The sequence below is a fragment of the Sus scrofa genome, chromosome 15 (genome assembly GCF_054392235.1).
Source record: "Sus scrofa isolate SSC_HxYL_T2T_F1_AM1 chromosome 15, Sscrofa_HxYL_maternal_Yorkshire_Landrace_v2.0, whole genome shotgun sequence".
NCBI lineage: Eukaryota > Metazoa > Chordata > Mammalia > Artiodactyla > Suidae > Sus > Sus scrofa.
The window spans coordinates 121,125,470-121,148,454 of record NC_139397.1 but is presented as its reverse complement, the minus strand read 5'-3'; the positions used below and the strand labels follow the sequence as shown (position 1 = coordinate 121,148,454).

At 38.1% G+C, this 22,985-nt stretch overlaps 1 protein-coding gene across 1 annotated transcript in view; it reads right to left on the bottom strand.

Moving 5' to 3' along the window:
* Positions 1-8,836: 8,836 nt before the first annotated feature.
* CYP20A1 (cytochrome P450 family 20 subfamily A member 1) overlaps positions 8,837-22,985 on the bottom strand; it is a 66,792-nt gene continuing 52,643 nt past the window's right edge. Inside the window, exons 12-13 of the mRNA NM_001315809.2 lie at positions 11,506-11,595; positions 8,837-11,357 (exon numbers count right to left, since the gene is read on the bottom strand). Of these exons, the coding sequence (NP_001302738.2) occupies positions 11,207-11,357; positions 11,506-11,595 (241 nt within the window). The 3' untranslated portion in view covers positions 8,837-11,206. The remainder of the gene's footprint in view (positions 11,358-11,505; positions 11,596-22,985) is intronic.

The following is a 22,985-nucleotide window of genomic DNA, read 5'->3' as shown; positions in this document are numbered from 1 at the left end:
TTTCAGAACTAAAGCATAAAACATCATCGTTTCCCACAGGAGACAGATGACCAATCGGTTCACAAAAACTGGACTTCTAAAATTAGCTACTTTTGTTCATACTTTGTCTTAAACTACATTAAAGGCTTTATAGAGCTTCAAGCCTCAAAATGTATTAACTAGGTTTTTATTACTGAAAACTATACCGACCTTCACTTAATAACATGCATTGCTAAGAGTCTGAAATGTTCCAGTTTTTCTGATTATGCATTAATACCATTAGTACCTGTACGCTATTAACTGACTTACAACATGTATGATTTCCAAAGATGCTAACTTTTTAAAATAACAATCTACTCCTTGTCAGTTTCAGTAATATTGCAAAGAGGTTACACTTTGACCAAATTGCTAACTAAACACTATGGTACATGGCAATAAGTCTCACTTGTATAGTTCAAGGTTTTTAAGAATAAAGATATTGTTGACTGCAGATTGATATGTTGATGATATCAAATTGTAGAAGAGGTTAACAGCAAAAAAAGTGATTCATGACTCTGTCAAAGTAATTTTATGCAGCCTCTTGGAAAGAAAGAAGCAGAACAGAATACTTTTGATTATTTTTTTTAAATTTTTTGTCTTTTCTATGGCCGCACCCACGGCATATGGAGGTTCCCAGGCTAGGGGTCTAATCGGAGCTGTAGCCGCCAGCCTACGCCAGAGCCACAGCAACGCGGGATCCGAGCCGCGTCTGCAACCTACACCACAGCTCTCCGCAACGCCGGATCCCTTAACCCACTGATCGAGGCCAGGGATGGAACCGCTACCTCATGGTTCCTAGTCGGATTTGTTTCCACTGCACCACAACGGGAACCCCTAATTTTGATATTTTAAATTGGCAAGGAACATTGAATGAAACTGCACTTAAAATATATCGGGGAGTTCCCGTTGTGGCTCAGCAGTAATGAACTCGACTAGCATCTGAGAATGAGGATGTGGGTTCAATCCCTGGCCTAGCTCAGTGGGTTAAGGATATGGCGGTGCTGTGAGCTGTGGTGTAGGTCACAGCTGCGGCTCAGATCCTGTGTTGCTGTGGCGTAGGCCAGCAGCTGTAGCTCTGATTCCACCCCTAGCCTGGGATCTTCCTTATGCTTCAGGTGTGGCCTTAAAAAGCAAAACAACAACAACAACAAAAACCCATTGGTAGGATTTCCTCTGTCCTCCTCCACAGGAATTAACAATATATTTCTTACAGATTTCTATTATCTAAATGTCCAATCATATGAATAAGTGAATGACTCATATCATTGAAATATTTCATAGGGTTTTATGATGATATTTCAGGGAAAAAAATCCCATTTTATATTCCAGTAGAAAAAATTTTTGTGATTATGATTAAAATATAGGAAAGTTAGAGTTCCATCAGTGACAACGGGTTTAAGAGATTTTTAGTGTACTAGATCACATTTGCAACTTTAATAAAAATGTGTATTATGAAATTGCTTTTAAGTTTGGAATCTATTTATTGCCTATTTTGTAAATAATTTTAAGATATCTTAGAGAAGTTTATATCACTTGATGATAAATCATAAACAAGACATTTATGAGTATTTGTAAGGACAACAAGCATACAACCAGGAAACACAGCCCTTAAAAATCACTGAGTTATAGCAGCATGCTGTGTTAAGGCCAGCTGTATCCAGGGCTGGCATCATGGGCTGCAACCAGTGCAGTCCCACGGAGGCCCACTGCTCAGAGGATTCTATGTTGGGGTTTAACACTTTGAGGACACTATAGTGGAATTCTCAAAATTTTATTTATTTATTTATTTAGGTCTCTTTAGGGCCACACTCACAGCATATGGAAGTTCCCAGGCCAGGAGTCGAATCAGAGCTGCAGCTGCCAGCCTTTGCCACAGCCACAGCCACAGCAAAGCCAGATCCAAGCTGTGTCTGTGACGTACACCACAGCTCACAGCAACACCGGATCCTTAACTCACTTAGACCAGGATTCAAACCCACATCCTCATGGATACCAGTCAGGTTCTTAACCTGCTGAGCCACAATGGGAATTCCTCAAAAGTTTTATTTTTGAATTTGAGTTTTCTAAGTGAAGTCCCATTAGACCCTGGAGTGTACACCAGGGGCTTAGAGCTTACTTCCCTGCCTCCCTAAACATGTTCTCAGGTACCAGCTTCCTGCTCCCTGATGCTCTGGATCCTACCTGGCCTCCCTCTCCTGATCTCTGCCCATTACTACTGCTGCCTTATGCCCACAGCAGCTATTTAAAAAAAAAGAAGAAGGATTCTCAGTTCTACCACCACCATAAAAAAAAAAAAAAAAAAAAAAGATTGCGTGTTTAGGAGAGTTGGTGAGCGAGGCCTACTTTCTGCCAAGTCACCCTCCAGTGGGGAACTGGGTGCAGGTGTGGGGAGGGCTGGGATCCTGCAAGTGGTTTGCTCTGCAGCATCTTGAGGCAGGGAAGGAAGCAGTTATCTCTGCCTTGGGCTGGCCATGGGACAGCACATTCACCAGGTAGTTGTGTGAAGCTCCCTTGCCTACCAGCTCCAGGTAAGCAACACTGTCCCAGGATGGAGATTTCAATCCCTGGGAGACTTATTAACCATGGGGTAAAAGAGCAGACTCATGGGAGGGGAGACTGGCTTCATCCCCAGCTGAGGCCCCACATTTTTACTTTGCACTGGGCCCCACACATTGTGTAGCTGGCCTTGATTGTGCCTCTTACACTAAAAATACCCCCCCAACCTCTTTATAAACATGGAGGCATAGACTATGAGACATCCCTTTTCAAGTGTTTGTTTTGGGGGGACATTATCCTATTTCTCTCAGTTATAACTAGCATAGTATACTAATTTAGGCAGTTTTTTTTTTTTTTTTTTGTCTTTTGTCTTTTTAGGGCCACACCCGCGGCAAATGGAGGTTCCCAGGCTAGGGGTCCAATCGGAGCTACAGCTGCCGGCCACAGCCACAGCCACAGCAACTCGGAATCCGAGCTGAGTCTGCGACCTACACCACAGCTCATGGCAACACCAGATGCTTAACTCACTGAATGAGGCCAGGGATTGAACCCGAGTCCTCATGGATGCTAGTCGGGTTCGTTAACCACTGAGCCACGATGGGAACTCCCTAGGCAGTTCTTTTTGCTTAGGGGCCCTTTCCTTGGTTTTAAACTCATCCTTTAGAGAATAAGATGAAAGCAAAAGGAAATCACATTCTGAATAAAAAACAAAACCTCTATGAGCCTGGGCAATCTCCCATAATAAATAACCTCTCTCAGCTTTAATTTCCCCTTTATTTTTTATTTTTTAATTTTTCCTGGGCAGAAGGGGCATGCCCACAGCATGGGGAAGTTCCTGGGCCAGGGATCAGACTCATGCCGCAGCAGTGACCAAGCCACAGCAGTGACAATGCTGGATCCTTAACCTGCTGCACCACTAGGGAACTCCTAATTTCCCCCCATTATAATCGGATTAGATTAGAATCCGATTCTAATGGATTCATGGATTCTCTTAAATGTAACATAGTTTTACAAAGTCTATTAGGACAAAGAATATCAAAGCAAGCACAGTAATAGATCATACTCCTAACCTCAACTTAATTATCTCTAAGGATTCTTAAATTATAACAAAATGTTAATTTTAAAAAGACTGTACCCCAGAGGAACTAAAATATAAAACACAAACAAACATAGCTCTTTAGCAAGCATCTCAAAATCTCAGGCAGCCACGTTGAGTTCTTAAATTCAAGTCATAGATACTGTTAGTAAAAGGTACTAGTGACTACTCCTTTATTCCACTGCTTAATAAATTCACATCTCCAGAGTCAAGGTTGAGAGTTCCTTCCTCCTAAACTTTGGGTCTCCAAAATCCTATGATGTGCAAAAGAGAGCCAGACCAAGAGTATGGGAAGTGAACAGGTCTGATTATGGCATCTCTCTAGCATTGCTGGATTGGAGTTCGGACCAAAAGGAGCCTCTGGGGTGTCTCTGTGCACATGCCTGGCCATTGTAGAGCCTTCTCTTGTGGTTCTGAGTTAGCCTAGACATCAACTGTGGATAAGCTTTAGATGATCCCAAGAAGACTGGATCAGTTTGAGGACTATCCAAAAGATTCAGTCCAGAATTTCCCCAACTTCCTAGGGCCTTCCTACCAGATCCTCTAAATATGAAAAAACAGAAACTCAGAATAGACTCATGGTTCTACTTCAATCCAGAATTTCACCTTGGGTTTGAAACCAGATCAAACTCCGATCACGGAGAGAACAAGATGACATTTACCTTAGTGGGCTCACCATGATAAAGACTGTTCTAGTTCTTGATTTTCATTTTCCAAAATTATATAACTCCCACAAGGCACTATCTAGATAGAAATATATCACAGTGCCCATTCTTGTGATTAAACCTTGTATTGGGAAAGATGAAAACCTCAAAGAGACAGACATAAATTTTATACACACATTAAGAAAGGTTGTCATGGCAACTTTGCTTGAAGATATGTATTTTTAAATCTAAGTAAATTTAACATTCAAAACACATTTGCATCTCCCTCAAAGGCTCTGTATCAAGAATATTTTTAAAAGATTTTTCCAGTTCCTTCTGAATCTACACCTCCTTGAGAGCTTAACAAAATCCTGTGAATATAATAGCAGCATTGACTTAAGCACCTACCTTCGGAAGCTACTAGAAAAATCCAAAGTGAAAGCCTAATAAGGTTACTACTCCCAGATGCCTTAGGCTTCTTCCTCCAAATTTTAAATTGTGAGCAGGCTCTGCCATGTAATCTCTTCAAGGTCCTTTTAAGCTCTAAAAATCAACCTTCTATTAGCTGACAACCTTGTAACACAAAGACAAAATCATGAGAGATGAACACACCTAGTGCTACAGTATAATTGAACACTTCATACAAATAACTACCATAAACACTGCTCTTTAAACTGGTCAAACCAATTCTTAGCTTTGTTTCTCCTAGCTCTGAACAACCCCCAGTATTCCTATTCAGCAACAATGTTGATAGTTTTCTTTGATAAGATACCCAGTTTCATTCTTTTAATCATAAAATGAAAATAACAAAAATAATGATTTGACTCCCAACAGTTCCTGTGCTTCTTCCCCCACTACAGCCTGTAACTGTTCTTTGTCATGTGGTCATCTACAAGTTCTTTCCTCTGTCCCTTTCAGCCACTACCCTAAGGTCCTCGAGTTGCTTCCAAACCCAGGACATAGAGAGCTCAAGTGCTAGAGAGTTAAGCTTTGGCACATGAGACTTTGGGGTTCTTCCTCCTGGGGTGAAGCACAGAAGAGAGAACACAGTAAGGGCCATGTTTGTTTGGCTCACTGCTACACCCCAGTGCTCGGCAGAAGATCTGGCATCTAGTGAGCGACCAATAAAAGATCATTGCCTGAGTAAATGGGGTCCCGTTTCTTTGGATAGGAATGGAAGTAAGAAGCGCACAGGAGAGTCAGTAGAGTAGGAGGGCACTGTGCTCTGACAAGGAAAAGAGGTAGAGGTAAGGGAGTGAGAGAATATAGAATTCAGGTGGTTTGGTTCTAAGAATATGGTCAGTCACTCCTAGTCTGGAGAATCTCTGGACCATGTATAAGTTAAAGAACCAGCTAAAAACAGATGTTCCCTTAGACTGCTGCTTGTCTGTAGATCATTTTGGACAAAATGGGTTCTGTTCTATAGAACACTGTATTTCCCTGAAACACTGGTTTTTCAGGATAATGGGGATAACTGGAAAAAGGGGTATCTTTGTCAAATAGCTCTTTCAATATATTAATATGCATTACAGGTACCTGAGAAAGAATATTCGTAGTATGGAGAATCTGAGAATGAATATGATCGAGGGAACTTTTTCTCAGAGTATCTCACAGGTAATGTTCCACAAGACACACTTCGGGAAACAATGCTCTCGCTAACTTAAAAAACAAAAACAAAACTCTGATCCTTAAACTTTTCCTAATTTAATGGTAAGATACAGAAGGAATGATGGACTACTTGCTTACCTGCTATTTTGGTTGATTATTTTGTAGAACCAGAGCCTATTATAAATCTATGTACACACCTAACACAGGCATTACTGAAAGATGTCCATACAACATTTTCTTAAATACTTCCAGCAATGGCGTACTTAGCATGTCACAAAGTACCATTAGCACTTGAGGTAATTTTGGCTATCTGGAAATGTTTTTCAACTATTAAGTAACTTCAATAATTTTCTTTATTTTATCCTATATGCCCAGAAAGTCTCAATGAGGATCTCATTCATTTATCCAAAAATATGTACTGATTGCCTTTTTGGAGACAGGCACCTTACTATTTTATCTATTGATATAGTTACAATGGTGGGGTAACAGTTTCATTCTCTACCATCGTGTGTTAAAAACTAAAACAATAACTTACAAGTTATTTTAGATGTATATATTATACATGAATTTTTTTTAACTCCCAAAGAGGATTATTTGGACTTATTTGCACATGGAATTTTTATCCATGCTATTACAAGATCCATTCCAAATCTGTAGAAAGATAGCTACCACACTGTAAAGTGATTAAATGGGGAGCAAACTGGAAGAAGAAATGTCATTTCCTATCTTTTAGTTCATTTTATGGATATTTTACAACACAGCTTAAATTTTACAATTATCATTTGTTCAGTGTCATAAAAATCTATAAAGCAAACACGATACTGATTTCTATCTTAAAAGTCTACGCTCCTCAAAAGAAGACCTTACGAAAATGAAGAAACGAAAATGATGTAGATCATATTGTTCCGATTGCAATAGGTAAAAATATACAATGTGGGAACGTGAAAAAAATCTAAACACTGGTACAAATGGCAGTTAAATTGTGTTGGCAATATTAGTCTTCTTCAAGACTTATTTCTTTTTTCTTTCTTTTTTTTTTTTTTTAGGGCCACACCTGTAACATATGGAAATTCCCAGGCTAGAGGTCTAATTGGAGCTGCAGCTGTTGGCCTACGCCAGAGCCACTGCAACACCGGATGTGAGCTGCATCTGCAACCTATGCCACAGCTTGTGGCAATGCTGGATCATCAACCCACTGAGTGAGGCCAGGGATCAAACCTGCGCCCTCATGGATACTATGTCAGGTTCTTAACCCACTGAGCCACAACAGGAACTCCAAAGATTTCTTCTAATACTGCTGTTATATTATTCTTTCAGTCATTTTCTTTAGCCATCATGAATTGTACGTCATTTGAAACTATTGCTTGTTTCTCTCTTACATAAGAATAAAATACATAACTAAGCCCCACTGATAATCTGAAGTTTAGATCTTTTACTGTTTCTCAGCTAGTATTGGCAATCTTCATTATACAATAATTCTTTTAGCAAGAATGAAAAACTATTTTAATTAGTCCTATCCATTCTGACTGTTATGCTCTAAGGACCAAATAAGATGGGTATATAAAGAATCTGGTTTGTAACAAATGCTCCTGCCAGTCAGTGCCTTGCTCTACTTTCATCAAGTTGTGGAATCACTCCTTTTTATCAGAGCAGGTCACTCACCTGGCTCAGGGCAACACTGTATCGAGCCTTCCTGGCTGTGCCGATTTCCTCTGACTTCTGCAGGAACAGTAAAGGCTTTGTTGTCACAGCCTCCCTTCCCCTAACTCCTCCCCTTCTACCTTCATCACTGGTCTTAGGAACTTAGGAAACAGGCATAGGACTGGCTAAGAAGAAAAATCAGGTCACCAGAATCAACTTGTTGACATAAAAACCCACCCTTGAAAATAGTGTCCATTTGTCTCACAGCTGTCTTCGCACAGCTACTAAAAGACTCGATTCTACTGGCTACATCCTCACTTTTACACACTCAGTAGAATTATGTGTTTTAAGTGTTTTTCAATCTGTCAACATAACCACATGCGAAAAAAAGTGCATTTTATAAAGGTTAACGGTACTTTTTATGGCTCTGTTGGAAAAAGTAAAGATGTCTTGAGGGAAGAATCTTAATGCTTGCCCCAGAGTTCAAAAACAATAGTCTTAAAAGGTCCTCTTAAAAGATGAATGCTATCCCGATTTGAATTTACTTACATTGAAGATTTTTCTTAGCATAATGGATAAACTCATTTCTTAAATGCTCATTTTAACACCTAGATTGTGCTATGACTTTATAACTTGGGTCTACTAATACAAAACTGTTCTCATAGAATGGATGGAGAGGTAAGGCCATTTGTTTGTTTGTTTGGTCTTTTTGGGGGCCACACCAGCAGCATATGGAAGTTCAGAGGCTAGGGGTCAAATCGGAGCTGCAGCTGCTGGCCTACACCACAGCCACAGCAACTTGATATCCAAGTTGCATCTTCGACCTACACCACAGCTCACGGCAAAGCCTTAACCCGCTGAGCGAGGCAGGGATCTAATCCAAGTCCTCATGGGTACCTGCCAGGTTCATTACCAATGAGCCACAATGGAAGTCCAAGCCCATTTTTAAAATTGAAAAGAATAACATCTGAAAAGGGAAAGAGGGAGAAAAAAGGATTAACAAAAGTCTACGCTTACATTCTGAGTGAGAATACTAATTTTTCATTGTAGAAAACACTATTGGTTCATAATATATTAAATGAAGAGAATATTATGTATATATCTGTAAAGAGTATATGTGGATAAAAAAAGAGAAGAAGGATCTACCTCAGAAGTTTAACACTAGTTAAGTTCAAGCAGTGGTGATCGAGGTTCCCTATTTTTGTGCTTCTATATTTCCTAGATTTTTCCACACTAAACCTATATAATTTTTCTAATAAAAAACAGAACATTTTTTCTTTAAAATATAAGCTATTTCAACATAAAGAAAACAAAGTATGATATTGGGTCTATAAATAAGATAGAATCTATTTATTTTAAAAAAAACTGTACATTTGCGAACCATGTACAGTGAGCACACGTGTAGCTTGTGAGTTTTTCATTTTTCCCAAATACATTCACAGAATTAATTCTGCTTTGAATTTTATTAGCACGAAGTGTGGAAGAGCCCTTTCATTCCATTAAAAAAATATGTTGTGTTAATGTTTTTAACAATAAACTTCTGAACTATCAAGAAGAATGCAGATCGAAATCAGTGAAGAAATAGATATTAAGAGGCCAAAAAGCTTTAAAGTTTAAGAGTCCCACTAGAGTCATGCTACAAACCATCAGGGACACTGAGGCTACTGAAATTTAGGTCGTTTGACAAATACAAAGGGCCGAATAAGAACAACAGTGAGTGGATAACTTATTTTATGCATGATTAACAGTACTTTTATTTTTAAAAATCCTCTACAAGGTGACTTATTTTAATGTGTTTTTAGTCATGACACTCTGGATAAAATGTGCTTATTTAGCTGATTCCTCTATTTTCACGATTCCAATCACTATTAGTAATGATACACTGCCTCATTTATTGGCAATACGCCAACACCCTGACTCTCTGGCTCGGCTACCCTGCTTTTGGCCTTGATCATTGCTAATCGTGTCTCACTTGCTTTAAAATTCCACTTATAAAATTCCACTTATCTTGTTTAATTTTATTGACACTTGGCTTACCTATGATTGTCTACTCTAACCTTCCACTGCCAGTTTCCAAACCGATTAAGTCAGGTATGCAAATAACAAAGGAAGTTGCTCTATATATACAAAACGATAGAAAATGCTAGGCGGGGAGGGAATAAATTTAACAACATGCCTTTATAGAAACAACATACATGCGAGGAACTAAAAACACATTTCTTTTAAGGTTTCAGAATTTAAATTATTCCATAAATTAAATGTTTTTGTCAAAAATAAAGCTGCGTCTAATAACTTAGTTTCTATGTCTAACCACTCATTACAAGGACTAAAATGTTAGCTATATAACCATAAACACAGCATAAAATAATTCAATTAATAACTAGGGTATGTTCTTGAAACCAAAATTGCAAGAGAAATTCAGCAGTGTCAAAAAGAAGCCCATTTGCAGACATTTATCATTATTCTTCCTTTCCTCTCTATCAGCACTAGGCATATTTCCTTTGGTTATCATCTTTAAAAAAAAAAAAAAAATTTAAAAATAGAATTCTCCAAGAACAGTGTAACCAAAAAAGTGAACTAAAATACAATTCTGTCAATAAAAAGGTATTAAATATAAACTTATTAGGACTAAAAAGTCAATTATGAAAGTTAACATATTTTTGAAAAAGCCCCAGTATTTCCTTGCTTACTAGTGAGAGTGATCATTTTTCTAAAAGTTTATTAGTTGTTTCCCCTTGTAAAAGCTGTATATTCATGTCTTTTGCCCATATGTCTACAGTAGGTTTTCTTACCAATTTGTATGAGCTCCTTATATGCAATATGGGTATCAGCCCTTTCTGTCACATATTTTGAGAATGTTTTCACCCACCTTTGTTTTCTTTTTTAAATTTGAATTTGGTTTTTGGTTAATGCTCCCTCATTTCTTAATCATAAGTTCATTATGGCTAGGATATGAAACAATAAAAAATAACAAGTTCAGTTTTTTCCACAAATGAGAATTGGTGGAGTACTATATTACTACTAAGATTTCAAGCAAAAAAGAACACACAAGCCTCAATCTTAGTTGGCTACTTAGGAAGGACACTTCAAAACACATTAAAAAATAACTGTATTATTTTCCAAATGATTCAGAACTATTCGAAACAATGAGCCCTGTATAAGTCATGAAATGAACACTGTTGTCTGGGGAGGCATAACAATAGCAAATATAAGGTAGGTTATTCAATGAGTTATTCAAACCTAATAACAATGATTAAACACAAATTCATTTATCCTTAAAAATAAAAATAGTAATCCAATAAATAAAATTATGAAAAGTCCTTTTTTCCCCCATTAAAATGATTTATTTAAAGTACAAAAAGTACTTTTTTATGAATGTTTAGAAAACATTATTGTGCAAAATAATTCCTCTTCCAGAATATTAATTTTAGAGATCACACTAAGGCTAATGATACGCAATTAATGATATAGAAAGTGATAAAAAATTAAAAGTAGATGGCCTCCCATTATAAAACTAGCACTATATTGATGCAATAAGTATAAATGTAAATCATGCATTAAGAAAATGTGATACAAAATCCAAATTTACATGATGAAGTACTAATAGGTGTTTATATAACACAATGATGTTTGGTTTATAAAAGGATTCAATACAGATTTTCTAAATGGTCATTTTCCTCAACAAAGTTAAATGTATACAATTTCAATATCTCTTTGAGACAGTGATCCAAGCTTCTTCCTTGGACGAGGTTACCAGTTCATACTTAGTTTCGATAACTTGTCCCTCCACAGAAAGTAGGTGCAGTCTCCTCACCAGTACACTCAAAAGTACAGTGGTCACCATATACGCAAACCTAGTCAGGAAGAAAGTCAACTGTTTACTAAGGATTAACAATTATACTTTGATTACATAGACTGTTCATTCTCATCAACAGTGATCATCAAAAGAGTAAGTACCAAGTCTGGCGCTTCCCTTTCAGTTTCCTTTCTCTATCATCTCACCTCAGCTCTGGGCATTCCTGTGGGCCTGAGAATCCAAGCAAGGAGAAAGTCTTCATTACCGATTCATCATCAAACCGCTCTGGATCAAACCTAAAAAGATTTGGGGCTGATCACAACAGAACTCCACTGACATGGTACCTATTTACATGATAAGAACACAGGTATATAACAAAGTTTAAAAACTACCGAAGATAGAAACTGCTATCGCATTAAATTTAATTTTCACCTATTGTGTAACCCAAATAACATATTGTACATAAATCGTCTTTTTGCTTAATAATTTCCTAAACAATATATGCCAAATACATTTATCCAGAATCAGCATGAAATGAAATTGTAACATATGCTTATATCATCTTATGAGATATAAGGATACAAAATCACACAAAAATCACATAATGAATATTTACATTTCACAGTGTTCAAAATATGTTACATGAAATGATTGGTTCAATATGCAAGACATTTTACATTGCCTCTTCAATTACATTTTATTCCTTAAAATCAGAGACACCAAACTTAAAATTATATTCCTCAATTACTTTAGATCCAGACTTATTAAGTGAATGAAATGAAGAGGCTAAGATATTTTATTCTACAGATTTTTACGCTGTAAAAAATCACTGGGGAAATGGATATACTGAAACAAAACAAATAACTTACCCAACCAGGAGCATAAAAATTCCTCTCAAAAATAAATGTGTTTTTTTTTTTTGTTGTTGTTGTTGTTGTTCTTTTCTAGGGCTGCACAGGCAGCATATGGAGGTTCCCAGGCCAAGGATCTAATCCAAGCTGTAGCCAACAGCCTACACCAGGGCCACAGCAATGGGATCCAAGCCACATCTGCAACCTACACCACAGCCCACAGCAACGCCAGATCCTCAACCCTCTGAGCGAGGCCAGGGATGGAACCTGCAACCTCATAGTTCCTAGTCAGATTTGTTAACCACTGAGCCATGACGGGAACTCCAAAAATAAATGTTTTAAAAAGAACTAAACTCAAGGGGTTCCCATTGTGGCACTGTGGGTTAAGAAACCAACTGCAGTGGCTCCGTTCAATGCAGAGGTACTGGTTTGTTCCCCAGTCCAGCGCAGTGGGTTAAAGCATCCAGAGCTGCTGCAGCTACGGTAGGCTCCATTTCAAACGCTGGCCTGGGAATTTCCATATGTCATGGGTGTGGCCATTTAAAAAACAAAAACAAAAACAAAAAAAACCTCTAAAACTCTACTATGAGAAAAAAAAAGAATTCTTCTTTTATTTTATTTAAAAAAGTTTTTATTAAAGTATGGTTGATTTAAAATGTTCCTTTAATTTCTGCTATATAGCAACGTGACCCAGCCACCTATTTTTTTCATTTGCCATTAGGCTCTTACTGAAGAGACAGGATACAGTTCCCTGTGCTGCACAACAGGACCCCGTCACCCATCTGTTCTAAATATAACAGTATCCATCACCAAACCCAAACTTCCCATCAGTCCCTTTTCCCCCTTCCCACTGGCAAACACAAGTCTGCCCTCCATGTTCATTTTTGCTTTGTACATAGATCATTTGTGTCATATATTAGACTTGACATATATGTGATATCATACGGTGTTTGTCTTTTTCTAACTTACTTCACTTAGTATGAGAGTCTCTAGTTCCATCCATGTTGCTGCAAATGGCATTATTTTGTCCTTTTTATGGCTGAACAGTAATCCATTGTACATATGTACCATATCTTCTTAATCCATTCATCTGTCAATGAACATTTAGGTTTTTTCCCTGTTTTGGTTATTGTGAATAGTGCTGCAATGAACATGAAGGTGCATGTATCTTTTTCAATGAAAGTTTTATCTGGATATATGCTGAGGATGGGATTGCTGCATCATATGGTAGTTCTATATTTAGTTTTCTAAGGTATCTCCATACTGTTTTCCACAGTGGTTGTACCAATTTACATTCCCACCAGTAGAGAAGGAAGGTTCCTTTTCTCTACATCCTCTCCAGAATTTGTTGTTTGTTGACTTGTTAATGATGGCCACTCTAACTGGTGTGAGGCAGTACCTCATTGTAACTTTGATTTGCATTTCTCTAATAATTAGTGATGTTAAGCATTTTTTGAGATGCCTGCTTGCCACCTGTTTGTCTTCTTTGGAGAAATGTCTACTTAGGTCTTCTGCCCATTTTTCAATTGGGTTGTTTGGTTTTTTGTTGTTGAGTTGTAAGAGGTGTTTGTATATTTTGGAGACTAAACTTTTGCTGGCTGGATCATTTGCAAATATTTTCTCCCAGGAGTTCCCGTTGTGGCTCAGTGGTTAATGAATCCAACTAGGAATCATGAGGTTGCGGGTTCAATCCCTGTCCTTCCTCAGTGGGTTAGGGATCTGGCATTGCCGTGAGCTGTGGTGTAGGTTGCAGATGTGCTCGGATCCCACATTGCTGTGGCTGTAGCGTAGGCCAGTGGCTACAGCTCTGATTGGACCCCTAGCCTGGGAACCTCCATATGCCGTGGGAGTGGCCCCAGAAAAGGCAAAAAGACAAAAAAAAAAAAAAAAGATTTTCTCCCATTCTGTGGGTTGCCTTTTCATTTAAAAAAACAAACAAAAAAAAGGGTTTCCTGTGCTGTGCAGAAGCTTTTGAGTTTAATTAGGTCCCACTGGTTTATTTTTGTCTTTATTATCGTTATTCTAAGAGGTGGATCACACAAGATGTTGCTGTTATTTATGTCAAAGAGCATTCTGCCTATGTTTCCCTCTGTTTTACCATATCTGGCTCTACATTTAGGTCCATTTTAACTCCATTTTGAGTTTATTTTTGTGTATGGTGTTAGAAAATGTTCTAATTTCATTCTCTTACATGCAGTTGTCCAGTTTTCCCAGCACCGTTTATTGGAGAGACTATCTTTCCTTCACTAAATGTTCTTGCCTCCCTGGTCATAGATGAGTTGACCATAGGTGCTTGGGCCTGTTTCTGGGCTTTCTATCCTGTTCCTTTGATTTACATTTTTGTTTTTGTGACAGTATCATACTGTTTTGATGACTGTAACTTTGTAGTACAGTCTGAAGTCAGGGGACCTGATTCCTCCAGTTCCATTTTTTTCTTTTCAATATTGCTTTGGCTATTTGAGGTATTTTCTGTTTCCATACAAATTTTAAAATATTTTCTTCAAGTTCTATAAAAAATATCATTGGTAATTTGATAGAAATTTGATAGTATATTGCCTTAGGCAGTACTGTCATTTTGATTATATTGATTCTTCCAATCCAAGAGCATGGTATACCTTTCCATCTTTTTGTGTCATCTTTGATTTCTTTCATCAGCATCTTATAGTTTTCAGAGTACAGATCTTTTGTCTCTTTAGATGGGTTTATTCCCAGGCATTTTATTCTTTTTTATGCAAGGTAAATGGGATGGTTTCCCTAATTTCTCTTTTTGATCTTTCACTGTTAGTATAGAGAAATGCAGTTTACATCTGTGTATTGATTTTGTATCCTGAAACTTTACCAAATTCATTGATGAGCTCTAACAGTTTTCTGTCAGTGTCTTTAAGATTGCCTAGGTATAGGATCATGTCATCTGCAAACAGTGATAGTTTTACTCCTTCCTTTCCAATTTGGATTCCTTTAATTTCTTTCTCTTCTCTGATTGTGGTGGCTAGGACTCCCAAAACTATGTTGAATAACATTGGTGAAAGTGGACATCCTTGTCTTGTTCCTGATCTTCGTGGAAATGCTTTCAGTTTTTCACCATTGAGAATGATGTTAGCTGTGAGTGTGTCACAGCTAACATTATATTATTATTATATTAAGGTAGTTTCCTTCTTTGCCCACTCTTTGAAGAGTTTTTATCAGGAATGGATGTTGAATTTTGTCAAAAGCTTTTTCTGCCTCTATTGAGATGATCAAATGGTTTTTATTTTTCAGTGGGTCAATGTGGTGTATCACATTGATAGATTTGTGAACACTGAAGAATCCTTGCATCCTTGAAATAAATCCTACTTGATTATGGTGTATGATCTTTTTAATATACATTTGTAAGCAGTTTGCTAATATTTCGTTGTGGATTTTTACATCTATGTTCATCAGCGATACTGGCCTGTAATTTCCTTTTTTCTCTTTTTTTTTTTTGTGGTATCTTTGTATGGTTTTGGTATCAGGGTGATAGTGGCTTCGTAGAATGAACTTGGGAGTGTTCCCTCCTCTGCAATTTTTTTGGAAAAGTTTCAGAACAAGAGGGGTTAACTCGTCTCTTATTGTTTGATGGAATTCAGCTGTGATGCCACCAGATCCTGACTTTTGTTTTTTGGAAGTTTTTAAATCACATTTTCAATTTCAGTGCTTGTGATTGGTCTAGTCACATTTTCTATTTCTTCCTGGCTCAGTCTTGGTAGGTTGTACCTTGGTAAGAATCTGTCCATGTCTTCTAGGTTGTTCATTTTATCAGTAAACAGTTACTCATAGTAGTCTCTCGTGATTCTTTGTATTTCTGTGGTGTCAGTTGTTGCTTCTCCTTCCTCATTTCTAATTTTATTTAAATGAACCCTCTCCCTTTATTTCTTGATGAGTCTGGCTAAACGTTGATCAATTTTGTTGATCTTTTCAAACAACAAACTTTTGATTTCATTGATTTTCTCTATTGCTTTCTTTGTCCCTATGTTATTAATTTCTGCTCTAATCTTTATGACTTCTTTCCTTCTACTCATTTGGGGCTTTGTCTATTCTTCCTTCTCTAGATGTTTAAGGTGTAAAGTTAGGTTGTTTACTTGATTTTTTTCCTCTTGCTGAGATAAGATTGTACTGCTATGAACTTCCCTTGCAGAACTGCTTTTGCTATGTCCCATAGGTTTTGGATCATTGTACCTTCATTGTCATTTGTCTCTAAGTATCTTTAAATTCCTCTTTGATTTCTTCAATGATCCATTGGTTGTTTAGCAGCATATTGTTTAGCTTTCAGGAGTTTGCATTTTTTGCCATTTTCTTTTCTTGCAGTTGATTCCTAGTTTCATAGCATTGTGGTCAGAGAAGATACTTGAAATAATTTCAACATTATTTTAATTTACTGAGGCTTCATCGGTGGCCCAAGATGTGATCTATCCTGGAGAACGTTCCATGTGTACTTGAGAAGAAAGTAAATTCTGCTGCTTTGGGGTGAAAAGTTCTATAGATAGTTAAGTCTATTTGGTCTAGTGTATCTTTTTTTTTTTTTTTTTTTTGGTCTTTTTTTGTCTTTTTAGGGCCACAGCTGTGACATGGAGGATCCCAGGCTAGGGGTCGAATCAGAGGTGTACCTACAGGCCTACACTACAGCCACAGCAATGTGGGATCTAAGCCACATCTTCGACCTACACCACAGCTCATGGCAATGCTAGATCCTTAACCCACTGAGCAATGCCAAGGATCAAACCTGAGTCGTCAAGGATACTAATCGGGTTCATTAACCACTGAGCCATGACAGGAACTCCGAGTATATCATTTAAGATCTGTGTCTCCTTGTTGACTTTCTGTCTGGATGATCTGTCCATTGCTATAAAAGGGGTGTTAAAATCCCCCACTAATACTGTGTTACTATCGATTTCTCCTTTTCTGGCTATTAGGACTTGCCTCAAATACTGTGGTGCTCCTATGGTGGGTCCATGTATACTTACACTTGTCATATCTTTGCCTTGTATTAATCCTTTAGTCATTATGTAATGTCCTTCATTGTCTCTTCTGACCTTTTTATTTTAAAATCTATGTTGTGATAGGAGTATTACTACACCTGCTTTTCTATAATTTCCATTTGCATGTAATATTTTCTTCCATCCCCACACTTTAAGACTGCATGTGTCCTTAAATCTGGAATGCTTCTCTTGTAAGCAGCATATATATGTTTTTGTATCCATTCAGCCAGACTATGTATTTTAGTTGGGGCATTTAATCCATTTAACTTCAATGTAATTACGCATAAGTATGTACTTACTGTCATTTTCTTTTTTATGACTATTATTCAATGAATTCATTACATTTATAATTGTACAAGGATCATCACAATCCAATTCAATAGGATTTCCATCCCACATCCACAGCATATCCTCCCAGCCCCCAAAACTGTCTCCTTTGGGAACCGTAAGTTTTTCAAAGTCTGTGAGTCAGTATCTGTTCTGCAAAGAAGTGCAATCTGTCCTTTTTTCAGACTCCACAGGGCAGTGAAAGCATTTGATGTTGGTGTCTCATTGTATGGCTGACTTCACTTAGCATGATAGTTTCTGGGTCCATCCTTGTTGCTAAAAATGCTGGTATTTCGTTCATTTTAATGGCTGAGTAATATTCCATTGTGTATATGTACCACATCTCCTTGATCCACTGCTCTGTTGATGGACATTTAGGTTGTTTCCATGTCTTGGCTACTGGAAATAGTGCTGCAATGAGCACAGGAGTACTTGTGTCTTTTCGAGTCATGGTTTTCTCTGAATAGATGCCCAGGAGTGGGATTGCAGGATCAAATGGTAGTTCTGTTTTTAGCTTTCTGAGGCATCTCCATCCTGTTTTCCACAGGGGTTGCACCAATGTGCAATCCTACCAACAGTGTAATAGGGTTCCCTTTTCTCCACACCCTCTCCAGCACTTATTGCTTGTAGACTTTTCAATGATGGCCATTCTGGCTGGTGTGAGCAGGTACCTCACGGTGGTTTTGATTAGCATTTCTCTAATAATGAGTGATGTTGAACATCTTTTAATGTCTTTTTTGGCCATCTGTGTGTCTTCTTTGGAGAACTGTCTGTTTAGATCTTCTGCCCATTTTTTGATGGAGTTTTTTCTTTTCTTGGTATGGAGCTGCAGAAGGTGTTTATAAATTTTGGAGATGAATCCCTTGTCAGTCGATTCAGTTACAAAGATTTTCTCCCATTCTGTGGGTTGTCTTTTCGTTTTGTTTAGGGTTTCCTTTGCTGTGCAGAAACCTTGACGTTTGATTAGGTCCCATTTGTTTATTTTTGTTTTTATTGTCAGTAGTCTGAGAGGTGGATCTGAGAAGATGTTGCTGCGGTTTATGTCAGAGAGTGTTTGGCCTATGTTTTCCTCTAAGAGTTTTATAGTGTCTGGTCTTATATCTAGGTCTTTAATCCATTTGGGGTTTATTTTTGTGTATGGTGTGAGGGAGTGCTCTAATTTCATTCTTTTCCATGTGGCTGTCCCGTTTTCCCAGCACCACTTACTGAACAAGCTGTCCATTCTCCATTGTATATTCTTGCCTTCTTTGTCATAGATGAGTTGGCTGTAGGTGTGTGGGTTTAATTCTGGGCTTTCTATCCTGTTCCACTGATCTATATGTCTATCTTTGTGCCAGTACCACACAGTCTTGATGACTGTTGCTTTGTAGTATAGTCTTATGTCCGGGAGCCTGATTCCTCCAGCTCCATTTTTCTTTTTCAGGATGTCTTTGGCTATTCTGGGTCTTTTGTGTTTCCAAACAAACTTTAAAATATTTTGTTCGAGTTCTGTGAAAAAATGTCCTTGGTAATTTGATAGGGATTGCATTGAATCTGTAGATTGCCTTGGGGAGTATGGTCATTTTGATCATATTGACTCTTCCAATCCACGAGCATGGTATGTCTTTCGACCTGTTTGTGTCATCTCTGATTTCTTTCATCAGTGTCTTATAGTTTTCAGAGTACAGGTCTTTTGTCTCTTTCAGTAGGTTTACTCCTAGGTATTTTATTCTTTTGGATGCGATGGGAAACGGGATTGCTTCCCTGATTTCTCTGCTCTCTGATCTCTCATTGTTAGTGTATAGAAATGCCGTCGATTTCTGTGTATTATTTTTGTATCCTGCGACTTTGCCAGATTCACGGATGAGCTCTAACAGTTTTCTGGTAGAGTCTTGAGGATTGTCTAGGTATAGGATCATGTCATCTGCAAATAGGGATAGTTTTACTTCTCCCTTTTCAATTTGGATTCCTTCTATCTCTTTTACTTCTCTGATTGCTATGGCTAGGACTTCCAAAACTATGTTGACGAGTAGTGGTGAGAGCAGACATCCTTGTCTTGTTCCTGATCTCAGCGGGAATTCTTTCAGCTTTTCACCATTGAGAATGATGTTTGCTGTGGGTTTGTCACATATGGCCTTTATTATGTTGAGGTAGGTTCCCTCTATGCCCGCTTTCTGAAGGGTTTTTATCAGAAATGGGTGTTGGGTTTTGTCAGAGGCTTTTTCTGCATCTGTTGGGAGGATCATATGGTTTTTATTCTTCAGATTGTTAATGTGGTATATCACACTGATGGGTTTGGGGATACTGAAGAACCGTTGCATCCCTGGGATAAATCCCACTTGATCATGATGTACAATCCTTTTAAAGTATTGTTGGATTTGGTTTGCTAGTGTTTTGTTGAGGATTTTTGCATTGATGTTCATCAGTGAAACTGGCTTGTAGTTTTCTCTTTTTGTGGTATCTTTGGTTTTGGTATGAGGGAGGTGGTGGCCTCATAGAATGAGTTTGGGAGTGTCTCTTCCTCTGCAGTTTTTTGGAACAGTTTCAGAAGGATAGGTGTTAGCTCTTCTCTAAATGTTTGATGGAATTCACCTGTGAAGCCATCTGGCCCTGGAGTTTTGTTTGTTGGAAGTTTTTTAATCACAGTTTCAATTTCACTTCTTGTAACTGCCCCTTCGTCTTTTCCATTTCGTCTTGGTTTAGTCTTGGAAGATTGTACTTGTCTAAGAATTTGTCCATTTCTTCTAGGTTGTCCATTTCATTGGCGTATAGTTGCATATAGTAGTCTCTTATGATCCTTTGTATTTCTGTGATGTCCGTTGTTACTTCTCCTTTTTCATTTCTAATTTTATTGATTTGAGTCCTCTCTCTTTTTTTCTCGATAAGTCTGGCTAAGGGTTTGTCAATTTGGTTGATCTTTTCAAAGAACCATCTTTTCGTTGCATTGATCTTTTCTATGGTTTTCTTCATTTCTATTTCATTGATTTCTGCTCTGATCTTTATGATTTCTTTCCTTCTACTAACTTTAGGTCCTGTCTGTTCTCTCTGGAGCTGCTTTAGATGTAAAGTTAGCTTGTTTCTTTGAACTTTTCCTTGTTTCCTGAGGTGGGCTTGTATTGCTACAGTCTTTCCCCTTAGAAGGGCTTTTGCTGCATCCCATAGGTTTTGGAGTGTCGTACCTTTGTTGTCATTTGGGTCTAGGTATTTTTAAATTTCCTCTTTGATTTCTTCACTGTTCCATTGGTTGTTTAGTGGCATGTTGTTCAGTCTCCACATGTTTGTGTTTGGGGCAGGTTTTCTCTTGTTGTTGATCTCCAGTCGTATAGCACTGTGGTCAGAAAAGATGCTTGATATGATTTCAAATCTCTTAAAGTTACCAAGGTTTGATTTGTAGCCCACAGTGTGATCCATCTTAGAGAATGTCCATGTGCATTTGAGAAGAATGTGTATTGTGCTGCTTTTAGATGGGATGTCCTATGAATATCTATTAAGTCCTTCTGGCCTAATGCTTCATTCAGGGCCTGTGTTTCCTTGCTGATTTTCGGTCTGGATGATCTGTCCATTGCTGTAAGTGAGGTGTTAAAGTCCCCCACTATGATTGTGTTATTGTCGATTTGTCCTTTTAAGGTTGTTAGCGGTTGCCTTACATATTGTGGTGAACCTGTGTTGGGTGTGTAGATATTTCAAATTGTTCTGTCTTCTTCTTGGATTGATCCTCTGATCATTAGGTAGTGACCTTCCTTGTCCCTTAAAATATTCTTCATCTTAAAGTCTATTTTGTCTGATAGGAGTATTGCTACTCCAGCTTTCTTTTGATTCCCGTCTGCATGAAATATTTTCTTCCATCCTTTCCCTTTCAGTTTGTATGTGTCCCTAGAAGTGAAGTGGGTCTCTTGAAGACAGCATATATATGGGTCTTGTTTTGGTATCCATTCATCCAGTCTGTGTCTTTTGGTTGGGGTGTTTAGTCCATTCACATTTAAGGTAATTATTGATATGTATGTTCTTATTGCCATTTTATTAACTGCTTTGGACGTGTTTTTGTTGCTCTTTTTTCTTCCCTTCTTCTCTTGTTCTCTCCTCTTCTTGTTTGATGACTCTCGTTAGTGCTGTATTTGAGTGGATTTTTCTTATTTGTGTGTGTATCAATTGTAGATTTTTGGTTTGCAGTTATTCTGAAGTTTTGATATAAGAGTCTATGTATATAAGAGATTGTTTTAGGAGTTCCCGTCGTGGCGCAGTGGTTAACGAATCCGACTATGAACCATGAGGTTGCGGGTTCGGTCCCTGCCCTTGCTCGGTGGGTTAACGATCCGGCGTTGCCGTGAGCTGTGGTGTAGGTTGCAGACGTGGCTCGGATCCCGCATTGCTGTGGCTCTGGCGTAGGCTGGTGGCTACAGCTCCGATTCGACCCCTAGCCTGGGAACCTCCCTATGTCGTGGGAGCAGCCCAAAGAAATAGCAAAAAGAGAAAAAAAAAAGGGGGGGGGATTGTTTTAAGTTGTTGGTCTCTTAATTGCTCGTGCATCTCCAGTGTCCTGCATTTGTACCCTCCTCCTCTCACGATTTCTGATTTTGCTGGCATACTTGTGCACGGATGATCTCGTATCTTTACCGTATATATACCTTTACTGGTGAGCCTTGTCATTTTTGAAATTTTTGTTTCCTGTTGCTGTCTTGTCTTTTCTGCCTAGAGAAGTTCCTTTAGGATTTGTCGTAAGGCTGGTTTAATGTTGCTGAATTCTCTTAGCTTTTGCTTATCTGTGAAGGTTTTGATTTCTCCTTCAAGTCTGAATGGGAGCCTTGCTGGGTAAAGTAATCTTGGTTGGAGCTTTTTTCCCTTCATCACATTAAGTATATCATGCCACTCCCTTCTGGCCTGCAGAGTTTCTGCTGAAAAATCTGCCGATAACCTTATTGGGGTTCCCTTGTATGGTACTTGTTTCATTTCCCTAGCTGCTTTCAAGATTTTCTCTTTGTCTTTAATTTTGGTCAGTTTGATTAATATGTGTCTCGGTGTATTCCTCCTTGGGTTTATTTTATATGGTAGTCATTGTGCTTCCTGGATTTGAGTGAGTGATTCCTTTCCCATGTTAGGGAAGTTTTTGGCTATTATCTCTTGGAATATTTTTTCTGTCCCCTTCTCCCTCTCTTCTCCTTCTGGCACCCCTATAGTACAGATGTTGGTGTGTTTCACATTGTCCCAGAATTCTCTGAGACTCTCTTCATTTGTTTTCAATCTTTTTTCTCTTTTCTATTCTGCATCCATAATTTCCACGATTCTGTCCTCCACCTTGCTTATCTGTTCTTCTGCCTCTTGTATTCTGCTGTTGGCTGCTTCTAGTGAATTTTTTATTTCAGTGATTGTATTTTGCATCTCTTCTTGCTTAAGTTTTATATCTTGCATCTCTTTGGTCAGTGTTTCCTGTAAGTTATCCATCTTTGCCTCCAGTTTATTTCCAATGTTTTGCATCATCTTTAGCATCAACAGTCTAAAGTCTTTTTCCTGGAGGCTGAGAATCCCCTCATCACTTGG